The following is a 13,747-nucleotide window of genomic DNA, read 5'->3' as shown; positions in this document are numbered from 1 at the left end:
TATCTAGAAGAATTTGAGTACTGGTCGCTGGGAATGAACCAGATATTTTGCTTTGTTTTTGTTCCAAAATTAATATATTAAAATGAAAAAAATATATATAAATCTCTTAGGTATCTGCTGGTTTTTCAATTATTGTATTTTTTTTTTTTTTTTTTACAATAAACATACCTCTTAAGACATTTGGTCTGTAGTTTGGAAAACATTAATTTTTCACAGAAGGTATGTATATTCTTTGAGTATATTCAGAATAGAGGTATTACTTTGCAAGTTCCTAGCTTAGTTTCTGAAATCTAGCCAGCTTTCCTATAGAAATGAGAAACAATGGTCAGCCAGCAAGAATTATATCTGCTCTTATGTATTTTGAATATGACTGACAACTTCAGTTCCTCAGTTTCAACAGAGGTTCTTTCTTTTACCTTTCATATGATGTGAGGCAAAGAATTGGTAATATAATCGCAAGTGCTGGGAATTTTTGAATAGTAAGCAATCTGCAAATAGTTATCTTTCTCTGTGTATTATAATGTAAGTTTTATATAAAAAAAACAACATGTAAAAAAATATTTTGCAGGATAATGTTCCTGAATTACAGGAAGGATTTATAATTAATATTACACATGTGCAACTGGTAGATTCTCCTCCTACTGGAGGTCAACCAAGTATGAAGAGGCTTGGGCTAGAAATAGCTGAAATAACAATTGAAGAGAATGATGACCCCAGAGGAATATTTAGTTTCAGCATTATAAAGGTAAGACTGAATGAAAAATATTTAAAGCTGCATTCCAGCAGGAGAGTCTGTGTTTTCAGACCACTTTTAATTGTATTATAATAGATTTTATAAGATAAAATTGTTCCAGATAAATAGGCCAGATTCTAGGTTGTTAAAATCTTACGTAGAAGTTTCTTCACAGTTACTGTATTAAGTTCATTATGGGGCTGAAAGCGCTTAAATCGTAGTGTCATACCATAATTCAGGTTGAAAGGGACATCACAAGGTCATCTAATCCAGTCTTTTGCTCAAAGCAAAAGCTTTTAATGTAGAACCCTGCAGATTTTGTTGCTTTTGAACATTTCAGTGTCAACTTTTAGCAGAGAAGTATTTGCTGTGGAACAGCAGTTTCTTACTGAATTTTCAGGATGCGAGTGGAGCTGTTCCTGCTTATGAAATACCACCACCACAGAATATACTGAAACTTCCAGTTGTTCGACAGGCTGGAAGCTTTGGGTCAGTAACTCTGTTTTGGGAAGCTACTCAGTCAACTGCAAGCTTTGAAGACTTTACACCAGCGTTTGGAAACCTTACATTTGCAGATGGGCAGGTATGTACTTGCTGAAAATGCTCTGGGTTACCATCTTAAAATTTCTCTTCTTTTCCTCTGGTAGAATTTGCATCTGTTAATTGAAGACATTTTCTTTATGGTCTGAATCCTGCCTTATGTGCATGAATGATGCTGCTGACTTCAGCACTCTAACATGCAAAACTAAAATGTTTATAAATGTTGACCAAGTAGGGATATATGCTTTTGTTATCTCCACCAGTGAGGACATAATTTATTTCCCTCTTATGTTGAAAATTTGTAACATTATCAGTGTTTTGTATGAACTCACACAATGAACCTATGTGTTTCTCTAGCTATAGTCTTGGTACTGTTTAAAATTACATGTTTTTTCTGAAAATACGAAGTGTATATATTAAGGAGTTCTGATTTCAAATGTCAAAACTGTTTGTTCACACACACAAAAGGATATACTTTATGTACACAGTTTTGGTTAAAGTTCAGTATTATCCACCTATGCATTCCACTGAGTATCAAAGTACAGCAATCAGCTGTTTTAATGTGCAAGATTTGCCATAGATGAACTTATTAAAAGCACTATTGAAGTTTTACCTTAAGCGTATGAAGAAATAAGCATGAGTAGCAATGCATATTTGTCTGTTATTAAATAAAATTTATCTCTTTCAATTTTACATTTTTCAAGCAATTCAGAGAGTATTTTAAATGAAGCTTAGATAGACTTTTTTAAAAAGTTTTTTTTTTACAGGTTGCAGGAGAAATAGAAATTACAATCATAGATGATAGTGAAGTTGAATTCCTTGAGATATTCAAGATTACCCTAATGAGGGTAACAGGTGGTGCAAGACTTGGGAATGACACTGTGGTAACTGTTGCTATTCCACCAAATGATTCCCCCGTTGGAGTATTTGGATTTGAAGAAAAGACTGTGAGTATGATTGGGATTGCACTCTCTCCTGCAAAAGCAGGATAATGTTTTTGTATTGCTACCACATAGCTGCTTTTGGTAAGCCTTTGTTGCAGTAGAACTCATGATTTTTTTTTTTTCACTGAAAGACTTGCTGGGCTTGTTTTCATCTAGCTACATAGGTGGTAGTGTCCATAAAAGTCCTGCAGCATAGATTTAGGTTTTTGCCTGAGTGGATCAATTTAATTCAATATGATAAGAATTCAGGACATCCCAAGTAGAATTTGTGGTGCTCTGTTGAATGTTGAAAAGGTTTTTAATAATCTGTATTACTGAAACAAAAACATGGAAAAAGAATTACAAATGGAATCTTATCTTAGTTATTGTCAATGAATGATTTGCTACTCGGCATTTTGCTGGTGCTGTGCCTATTTGTGACTCATTGTCTGCAATTGTTTTGAATCGTAGAGCATACAAAAATAACTTGTGACTAATCTTTGCTAGCAGAATTCAACACATTTCTTATATCTGTTATCTTTGTGTTGATTTTCACTCTTGTCCTTATTTTACGTTTTCATTGATAAAGTTCTCTTTTTTTTTTGAAGTCTGTTTTTATAGCAACATAATGTATTGATGCATTTTACTGCCGTTCCTACTTCTCCTCCTCCTCCTCCTCCTCCTCCTCTTTAGGTGACAGTGAAAGAACCTCAGACACCTGATGATGCTGCTGCAACTGTCTTTCTCACTGTAACTCGGAGTCAGGGAGGACATGGAGCAGTTCAAGTGATATGGATTATTGAAGAGGCAGCCAGATATGATCTGACTCCTCTGAATGGTACTCTTCACTTCAATGAGGTATTTCTGATATTACAGTAAATGATTTAGTCTTAAATTTACAGATATTTTTTCTTCTTTTTTGTATTTGCATGGTTATATTATGGGTTTCTAAAGGTAGTGGGTTAAGTACTATACCAGTAGCAAAAGACCAGTTTGAACTGGTGGGGTTGGCCATATGTAGTGTTTTTTTGAACAAAAAGGGAAAGCTGATGTGCTCTCTTTAAATCAGTATAATGTAATCATCAGGAAGACAGGCTCTTTGAATCTAGATTGTTTCTTTAATTAAGAAAGAGGAACACAGATATACTGAATGTGAAGAATGATTACAGAAACAGCTATTGCATTTATTTTATCAATGAGTGAGCAAAAATGATGTTGAAAGGATGAGAAAGATAAGATAAATAGTAGATCACCCAAGTGACTGTCAAATTGGACAGTGTTATTTGAATGTACTCTGTGTTTCATGGCATGCTAAAACTCTGAAATAGGGGTTGAGATGTTGAATATTGTCATGCTGTTGTTATTACTCTTAATCATTTGTCTATTACAGGCTACTTGAAATGCTGAATAAAGTGTTTTAAGATAAAGCATAATCTATTCTATCTATACAAGGCTGCTTTACATCAAATAAATAGGCATGCTTGTTGTCTCTTTTGATCAACTGAAATTTATATTTTTTTGTAAGTCTACTAGTAGCTGGTACAGTATTGGTGTAATTTACTAACCTATCTCTATTGATGGACCTGGAAATAGACTTTTATTCCTGAAATTCTTACATACGTGTGTGTGTGTATGTGTGTATGTATATATAGAGAGAACAAGAACATTAAAGGAAGGATCGATGTATAGCTAATTTTTTTCCCTGTGTTCTTATTTTAAGCATTTACTTAAAATAACACTGTCAATAATGTGGACTAGACAGGAATTTGCTCTGATCCTGCATATCTAATCTTAATAACGTTCTTCCATAGAATTTACATATTCCATCAAATAAGCACTTTCTGATGGAAAAGATTTCATATAGGAAGTTTTCTCTGAGTTTAAAACTTTGATGTGCATAGTTATAAAAAATGTAAATTATTCAAGAAAAAATAGCCAGTTTTGGTAGGAGGGATGTGCAGTATTTGATAGGCAATTTTTTTCTTTATTAATGTGCAAAAAACCTTTTCAGCTAAGATAAAAACTTCTTATTTGCAAAAAGTCAGATTACAGAATATATCAGCATATGCATACTTAACACTCGAATTGTTTAAAAAAACCCCACTTTCTTGCACAGTGTTGTGTTTTACTTTAATTTACTTGATGTATCTCTGTTTTCTGGTATTTCTACATGATGCAGACTGAATCCCAGAAGCTGATTGTTTTACATGCAGTACAAGATAGTATATTGGAAGGGAATGAAACATTTACAATTCGGCTAGTCTCTACTGGTGATGCAGAGATATCCCCTATAAATGGTAAAATTTTAATTCATTCTGTTCTGTTTTGGGGCATTTTGCATGAGAATTTAAGAAAGTCTATTCATATTTACTCTGCAGCACTTGTGTATGTGGCGTGTAGCTAGTTGTTAGCAGCTTGAACTATCAGTCTTTCTCCTTCCTAAATTGTTTGCTTGTCTCAAGAAATTAAGAAGAATTATGAGTCATAATTTTTCATTCTAAATTAATTGTTAGCATAGACTTTTATGTTCAAGTGTTTAATTCCCCGCTTCAGATTAGATACTAAAAATTGTGCATAAGGAACTCATAACAAAAAGAAACAAAAAACAAAATGAGGTTCAGACCTGTGAGAATCATAGAAAAATTTTGTTTTGGAAGGGACCTTTCAGGGTGATCACCTAGTCCAAAATGCTGCTGAAGACACCACTGTTAGATTAAGTTTCCTCGGGCTTGTCCGCTCCAGTGCCAGGTATCTCTGAGGATGGAGACTGCACGGGCTCTCTGCATAGGCAGTGCTTAGCCACTCATATCACAAAAATTTTCAAAAATTACCTCTTTTTTGTAAATATTGTTTATTTACCGTAAGAACCTTTATTCTCCTCATAGGTCTGGCAACCATCATTATTGTGGGGGCTGAAGGAGCTTCGGGGATGGTTGGGATAGCTCGCTCATCCACACATGTTCTGATTGGAGAACCTTCAGGAAATTATAATGGAACTGCTCTTATTAGGTAGGCACATCACTGTTTTTTCTGAAGAAAGGACAACAATCTTCAGGATTTTCAGAAATTGAGAAATTTGTCATGCCTTTCTTGGGTGCTTTATTTACTTATCACTTCTAAAACCAAAACTATTTTTAAAACCAGATGCCTGGTTTTGAAACAGGGCAAAATATGCAACCTATGTTTAAAACCAGTTCAGTATTATTGCGGAGCCCTGAATATTCCTCTCTGAATTATTTGCAATATGAATACATTAAAGGAAAAATGATTTTAATAAAAGGAGAGGGGAAAGGAAATCGATTACATGTCAAGATTATCTGTGTTTTTCAAGACTGGATAAGTACTATTACAAAACTGTGTGTCTGTATTTTGCTATGATGGTTAACAAAACCAAATTGGAAACTGAGTTTTTAGTTGAAACAAGATACAATTGTATTACTGCATTCAGTCAAATGAGAACAGGATGAAGGTGTTACTGTATTGGGGGGCAGGTTTAGCTCAGTTGGTTAGAGCATGGTGCTGCTAATGTCAAGGTCATGGGCTACGCTGAGGGGTGGACTAGATGATCTCCAGAGGTCCCTTCCAACCTTACCATTCTATGATGATCTATGATCTATGTCTTTTCAGAGCGTTGAAAAATTGGAAAACTCTTCTATGTGCCCCCAGACGTAAGCAGCAGAATGTTTTGCTCTAAGAAGCGCAAAAGTAAAGCCGACGCTTTGTGCAGCAGTAGTTGTGCCAGTATAGATCATATTAAGCAAGGCAAATTTTTGTTGCAGCTTACAGTTCACCAAGATTTGAGTCATGAGTAGGATTTGGCTTTAGATTTTTAAAGAAGCAGCAGATAAAACATTTCCTAAGTGACCTCATACTAGTCCGCTAGGGTCTTTGTGCTTTAAAAAGCAAATTGCCTCTGGACACTACCTCTTAGTCTCCTTTTGGGTCTGGTTTGCATCTGTACCTCCTAAAAAGCAGAATGGAAGCAAGAGAGAGCTCAAATTTCAGCCCCCACATTCAGGCTATTGGTGCAAAGAAACTGTGAAGCACTCTCCTTAAAGATAATAGCTCAGAATGCCTCCCAAGGTGGGGAAATCGAACAGAACTGCAAAAATGTTATTGCTCTGAGGAGTAAATTTTACAGATCTTAATAGTGACTGAAGATATTAAAATTCAAGCTTCGCAGTGCTGATAACATTTCTTTCAGGCACAATAATATAGCAGTGTACTGGTTGTCTCTGCACAGATACTGAATGTTAAAGATAGAAAATTAAATCTCTTTTTGTGTTGTTATCTGCAGCCTGGTACGTGGTCCAGGGATTTTTGGTGAGGTCAAAGTATATTGGAATATAACACCTCCTCATCATAAAGAATTTGCTGAGATCTCAGGAACCTTGACAATGCGAGATAGGCAGTCTGCAGCTGTTGTTCTAATACAGGTATATGAGAGATTTTACAGCATGAGCTATTTCCAGTGCTTCCTTTTGTTTGGATAGTATCTTGGTTAAAAATTAATTCTGCATCTGTCTGAAATGGTTTATATCCTTTTAACTGTCATTGGTTCTCTTTCCCTAGGCTGTAGATGATAACCATCCTGAGGAGAAGCATTACTACCAGTTTCAACTGACTGGAATTAGTGATGGAGGACTCATAAATGAATCTAGCAGCACAGCAAATATTACCATGGTTGCTAGCGACTTTCCATATGGACAGTTTACATTTTCACAGGAAATATTGCAAACAACAGAAGAAGAAAAATGGGTATTAGATTGAAATTCTTCCACATGTAAAATACTCTTGGTAGTTTAACTTCAGAAAAAAATTAAAGCTAAGATTTATTCAGCATTTATTATCGTACGGTCTCCAGAATTGCTCTCTGAGTCTTTTGGAATTTATTAATACTCTGGGAAGGAATGCCACCTATTAAATTGCATATAATCTGTACTTAATATAGGAAATCATTGGTACCTATCAGACCTGTTGAAAAGCTGCCTGTAGAATGGTCTCCTAAAAGAAACTAACAAAAATGAAGTCATTTGTAAAGAAAATGTCCTCTCTCCCTTAGGTTAACATTACTGTTGTACGCTCTAGTGGATGCTATGGCAAAGTGCATCTGTGGTTGCAGATAAGAAATGGAACAGCTGAGGAGGGAATTGATTTCACTCCTACAGTAAGAGAAGTGTTGTTTGAACCAGATGAGGAAAATAAAATTATTTTTATTGAAATTCATGATGATGACTTTCCTGAAGGTCCTGAAGACTTTTTAGTGACAATAACCAAAGTAGAACTCCAAGGAAGGTAAGCATAAAATTTCTGTTAGAATGGAAGATTGATTACAATCCAAAGAACATAATATATATGGAATCCGTCCTAACTGCAGTAAGGTTTCTGTTTGATTCCTGCTCTGTTTTACTAAAAAATTTCATAAGATGGCTATAGAAGTGATCACAATAAGAAATTCATGTATGGAGAACCTACTGAACATTAATATAAACATTTTGCTGATTAAGATTCATTTAAACTAAAAATTCGTACATTACATACATTTCGTGAAGCATATATGCTTTTATGTTGTTAGAAGTGGAAAAACAAATGTTTGCAAGATTTTGTATTCAAAAAATAAGTATATTCTATAATAAGTAAAATATGACTATTTAGTTGGGATATGTTTATGAAGTTAGAAATGTTACAGATGCTTTAGAAATACTTAATAGAAGTATTTAGAATACTTAATAGAAATATGGAAAGAATATACCAAAAGAGATGACAATGCAGAAATAATGACACTAACTCAGGCAATATTGTTATATTGGTGTTTTTAGAACCGTATTGTAGATACATCTGCATTCAGTTCCTTTTTACTTACTAAATTAGTTAATTACTGTTAAGTAGCTGTTACAATCCATCAAAAATATAAATGAATTGGAAATGAGAAAATGCAGGAAAGAAGCGTGATGTCTTTTGATGAATTGCTCTATACAATCACTTCCTGTGCATGTATAATGAAATCTAAAACCTGTATATTCATGATGCACTGGATTTTTCTATTCATGTATATGTCGTCATGAATAAAAATACACGTGGCATATATGAAATGGTCACTGTACTGAACTCCTTTGGTGTGGTGCTAACTACTAACTCTAGTTATTTTCATAAATATCTCCTACAGGAAGTTATATTAAACATTTGTATTAACAGAAACCGTATTGAGAAAGATGGTCACAGTTGGATTCTAAAACAGATGTAAAAACACGAGCCATTATGATGACCTTTTCATGTGTTAGCAAGGGGCTCCACCATGGCAAACAATCTCTATTATTCAAGTCTTTGCTGATCTAAGATTTTAAGGTTTCTCTCTGACAGCACTGTCTCATTAGTGGACAGGGTTTCATTATTAATGGACAGTTTATCATCTTTACTTAGATGATAAAACTAACTACCTCATTAACAATTTCCTTGATTTTGTCAAGTTGCATGAAAGTCAAATAAGAAAGACAAAATGGGACAGAAAAAGCAGAAGATACACATTCTGGGAAATAAGATGCTACTTTTCCATATATATTAGTTTGCAAAAGTGTGGCCAAAAGGTCTATAGTGATAACTGTCAGAATATATAAGTATTTGTGGCAATCTACAGATTGTCATACATGCATCTTAATGCTTCAACAAAAAACAGTTAAATTTTGTTTTCTTTCCAATGTTCTTGCAAGTGGATTTGATTTTACCATAAAAGAAAATGGACTACAAGTGGATCAACCCCCTGTGGTAGGAAATATCTCCACACTGCGAGTCGTCATAGCAAAGAGTGACAATGCAGAAGGCATCATAGAATTTGATCCTCAGTATGTTGTTCTACAGGGTAAGTTAACTTTAATTTTCAGTGCGATTTAAAGGATAAGCCTGTAGCTAAGGCATAAATTTGAGTTATCTTTCAACATCTATTCTGAGCTCTGGTGCAAGCTATATAAGCATCTGTAAATAAGTTCTTCAGCATTTTTTCTTCGTACTTTCAGCCATTATAGAAAGATTAAAAGCGCTGTTGTGCAATGTTTTATTTACTTTTGTGCGTAGGGCGATAAACTTGGGAGGGGGGCAGGAAGAAAGAGCACTACTTTTTTCATTGTCTATCATGATAAGAACAGATTTTTTTTTTTATAAGTCAGAATATACTCAGTATATTCTGTGGGAAAACTCTAAAATTGTGTTTGGAATGTATAACAGCAATGCTGAAATTACTTTGATATTGCTAGATGTAAAGTACTATAGGAAAGTGTAACCATTGCTTCTTTTTGATATTTCTTTGTGTATATTATCATTAAAAATTTATAAGTATAGTGCAACCTAATACGTATGCATATTAACAAAAATTGAAACCTATTTTTGTTTTGTCTATTTCTGAAGACGTAGAAAAAACAGAAGGAATGAATTTGGCCAGCAGTAATAATTTAGTTCTATGTCAGCATTCTGCCTGGTTTTCTTAGGTCCACTTAAGGTAGCTCTTAAATATTTCTTACAGTCTTAGACTATTTCTAAATGGAGGTAGCTTGGCTGCTTAATTAAATGCTTTTAAAAACTATCTGGAATGATCTATCATATTTATTAGTCTTTTACATAATCATGAAGACTTGCTTTTACATACTCTTTGAAGGTAAAATTAGTTACCATGGTATCGTACAGCACACTAAAATGTAATCTTCTTTTAAAGGTATGGTGGACATTCATGAAATGAGGTATGCAAATAGCAGGGTAGAATAATTTTTCCTATTCATTTTTTTCCTGTTTCAGATTCGGTTGTTAAAAAGCTTTTACATTGACTTTAAAAACTTGAATGGGAAAAAGTAGAGAGGAAAACTTAAAAGCATAAACCACGTTTTTTCTCCTTGATTTAAGGAAGTGTATGTAACTGTACTACAAGGAACAAATCTGCTTGCTTGAATTAAAATTACATTAGACATGGAGTATCTGCTTTACAAAAGCAGCACTCACAGTTGCTTCCAAAAATCCTAGATTTATTGATAAAAATGGGGTTAATTACACAATCCATTATATTTTGAATCTATATTTGAGATAGAATATCTGTAATAGGTTGTTCTCAATTGTTCTTGCAGTGGAAGAGGATGCTGGAGTGATCATGCTTCCTGTAGTGAGAAAGCTTGGAACTTTTGGCTTTGTAACAGCTGATTTTCTCTCTCGAAGTATTTCTGCACTTCCTAATGGTGTTGACTACTTCATCCATAACAACTCTGTCATTTTTCATCATGGTCAGAATGAGACTTTTATCTATATCTCTATTATAGATGATGAAGAAAGGTAATTCATTTTTCAGATATTTACTTACTAATTTACTTTTGAGTAATCTTCTTTTAGCCTGTGTTCTATACTGACATGTAGAATTTAAATTGAAAACAAATTGCTGCAGTGGTTAAAAAGAAAAAAAAAAAGCCTAACTTTAACAGAAAAAAATCCGTTATTATTAAAGTTTCATATGTCATGTAAAACTTTATGCAAAACCAAGATATTTTTCTCATCAGATTATCAGAAATATTAGGTGTTACTAACATTGCCATGAATGATAAAATATTTTGCACCATTTTCTTCCTTTTAAAAAAGAGAGCTATTTAACATGGATAGAATATAGCATATTACTTTTATTTCAGATATTATCATCCTTACAGATGGAAGAAACCTTGAATTGTGCATTTACAGGGCTATTTTCTGTATATGTTCAAACTATGACTACACAGGATCAGTTAGATATATATTTGAATTTTTAAGAATAGTTTCAAGTAGTTTTTCTTAAAATTCTGTGAATCTCTCTTTTTTGGTACAGTGAATTTGCTGAACAATTTGAAATCCAGCTGACAGGAGCTACTGGTGGAGCAGTCCTTGGGCTCCATTTAGTGAGCCAGGTCACTATTGCTAAAAGTGATTTCCCCCATGGCATTGTCCGATTTCTCAACCAAAGCAGAATTATTCTTCCCAACCCTGATACATCCATGACAACGTCCCTGGTGCTGGAAAGAACTGGCAGATTGCTAGGAGACATACAGGTAGGCTCTGGCTGTAGAAGATTGTGAATGCTTTCCAGTAACTAGTTCAGAAAGCTACTGCATTATCTTTCAAAAACCGCTTTGTGACTTACTTCTAAAAGGATAATTGCTGCTTTTTATTAAACGTCTTTGCATATAGTTGCAGTATAAAAGCAAATACTATTACCTTTATTATTTTTTCTTTCTGCCCCTGCTTTCCTCCTATCATATATTATGGTCTTGTGCTTTGTTTTAAATTAGCTCTTAATTCTATCAAAAATAACCCAATTAATTTCAAGCAACAGCAGTAGTTTCATTCAAATCACATGAATTACTTTCTAAAGTTGTTCAGAATTTTTTCAGTAAGTTGTCTACTGTGCATTTTCTAGATTTTTCTGTCTGCTGTACGAAATGCTGATAAAGGAAGATGTAGATATGAATCAGCATGAATGTCCTCTTTACAGCAGCACTTTACAGGGATAATTTTGATCAGGAGTACTGATTTGGGGTGCTTTGCAAAACAAACGGTGAAAGGGTGCAAAATAGAAACTGGCCTGTGTGTTTCCTTTTACGTGCTAATTAAAGCTCAGTTTCTCTTCTGTTTATTAATGTCATGAATTTAGAATTGTTTTGTAAATTGGCATTATGATGAACTCCTCACAATTTTCTTTTGCAATTCATCATATTTATTTTGCCAAAAGATTACAAAATTTCCCACATGCAATTCATTATGAATATTCTGTCTTCCATATTAACAACACCAATTTAAACAGTATTAGTCACCTTACCTTAAACACCATTAGTCTTATTTCGGATACAAGAATCTTATGTCACTTATGCTATGTTACGATTTCTTTGTCTGGGAGGATATTATTATATACCACTACTCTAAATTTGAAACTGGTATCTTCCACAGATTAATTGGGACATTTTAGGGCCCAATTCAGAAGAGATTTTATCTCCCCTGAATAGTGACATTGGTGACCCTGTGAATGGATCATTCTATTTTAAAGAAGGAGAAGGAGGTCTGAGAGCTATTAATCTGCAAATCTATCCTCATGAAGAAGTTGAAGTTCAGGAGATCTTCATTATTAGACTGAGCCTTGTGAAAGGTGAAACAGAAATAGATCCCAAAGCAGCCAACGTTACACTAATAGTAAGTCACCGTTGCGTTCCTTTCTTCTCTTTCCCACATCTCTGTTGATATTGGTATTTATCCTACAAAACCGTTAAACATTAATGTGACTGATTGCATAGTTGTTATTTGGCTTTCTTTTCCCCTGTACCACTGAGGAGCACTGTTACAGCTTCACTTCTGAAAAAAGAACGTAAATTCTTTACCAGTAAAAATTGGTATATAAGCCCAAACTTGGCCTTCTTTCTTACATGTTTTCATGGCCCTCTTAGGAGAGGGGATGGATTTGGGTCCTAATTCCTGCATGTCAGTTTGGTATTCATCCCTTGTCTGACATACTCTTCTCCAGATGGTATATATAATAGAAAGGAGAGAACCTGGTTGTAACAGAGTAAGGCCTACAGGTAGGGGGAAAATACAGAAATATGTGGGAGAAGCAGGGGGAGTTGTCGAGAATCGCTTGCTTTTAGGGGTATTGAAACAAAGGAAGTATTTGCGAGAACATTCTAAGAAGGCAGCAAAAAAACAGGGGGAAAATACAGAAATATGTGGGAGAAGCAGGGGGAGTTGTCGAGAATCGCTTGCTTTTAGGGGTATTGAAACAAAGGAAGTATTTGCGAGAACATTCTAAGAAGGCAGCAAAAAAACAAATCCTTCTTATAAATAGGATTTTTATTTTTATTTTTCCTGATTTTTGGAGTAAAGTAATGCTGGAATCAGGTGCTATTTTCACAGACTCCTCAGGTTCTTCCTCAGGGACTCAGTTTTATTCCTTTAACTGGATTGCTTTGTCCTGCTTCTCAGCAGACACTGATGGCTTCTGCAGAGCTAATACAGGGCAAGGCCCTTGGTTTCTTTATGTAGCCTGATTGTTTTGTCGGGCAAAACTACATCTGTGTAGTGAGAAATCGCAAAGCAATCACAAAATGGCTTCACACCCTAGGGTTGCTTCTTCTCTATGTTGGTACCTCCCTCCATTTCTCCTTAGCTTTTCAAAAGCTGTGGGAAGAAACTGTAGAGATTAGACTGTTTTTTATTACTTTTGTGTCAAAAGTTTTAACCTGTATTTGCAGCAAGGGTTTTTCAAAGATCTACTTGTCTGCTTGTGTCTCTGGTCTTTTGTTCTCATCAGTCAGGTTGAGGGGAGATTTAGTTTGCTTCCTATTTTCAGAAAGTCAATGATATCGATGGGTTCTACACATACATCTGTAAGTACTGACTGACAATTAGGAGATACGTTAGTTATTATTGGATGTCTAGATGTTTCAGAGAACTACTCTTGAAAGAAAACTCAGTTTTAAGTTATCATAAATTCTTGTTGCTGCAGCTAGTGATTCACGCAGATGGATGTGGATGAGCTCTGTCCCAGAGGCTGAGTTTGCAAATTTGT

General features: G+C 34.5%; 1 protein-coding gene across 1 annotated transcript in view; it reads left to right on the top strand.

Annotated features, from left to right (window-relative positions):
- The window catches only part of ADGRV1 (adhesion G protein-coupled receptor V1), a 260,321-nt gene that overhangs the window by 81,488 nt on the left and 165,086 nt on the right, over positions 1 to 13,747 (top strand). The window contains exons 57-69 of the mRNA XM_062599728.1: positions 569 to 745; positions 1,134 to 1,316; positions 2,041 to 2,220; positions 2,890 to 3,054; positions 4,376 to 4,493; positions 5,082 to 5,205; positions 6,494 to 6,632; positions 6,769 to 6,954; positions 7,259 to 7,491; positions 8,904 to 9,052; positions 10,302 to 10,503; positions 11,024 to 11,243; positions 12,139 to 12,378. Coding sequence (XP_062455712.1) covers positions 569 to 745; positions 1,134 to 1,316; positions 2,041 to 2,220; positions 2,890 to 3,054; positions 4,376 to 4,493; positions 5,082 to 5,205; positions 6,494 to 6,632; positions 6,769 to 6,954; positions 7,259 to 7,491; positions 8,904 to 9,052; positions 10,302 to 10,503; positions 11,024 to 11,243; positions 12,139 to 12,378 — 2,316 coding nt within the window. The remainder of the gene's footprint in view (positions 1 to 568; positions 746 to 1,133; positions 1,317 to 2,040; positions 2,221 to 2,889; positions 3,055 to 4,375; positions 4,494 to 5,081; positions 5,206 to 6,493; positions 6,633 to 6,768; positions 6,955 to 7,258; positions 7,492 to 8,903; positions 9,053 to 10,301; positions 10,504 to 11,023; positions 11,244 to 12,138; positions 12,379 to 13,747) is intronic.

This window comes from Rhea pennata, chromosome Z (genome assembly GCF_028389875.1).
Source record: "Rhea pennata isolate bPtePen1 chromosome Z, bPtePen1.pri, whole genome shotgun sequence".
NCBI classification, from domain to species: Eukaryota; Metazoa; Chordata; class Aves; order Rheiformes; family Rheidae; genus Rhea; species Rhea pennata.
This window is presented reverse-complemented; position numbering and strand designations above follow the sequence as displayed.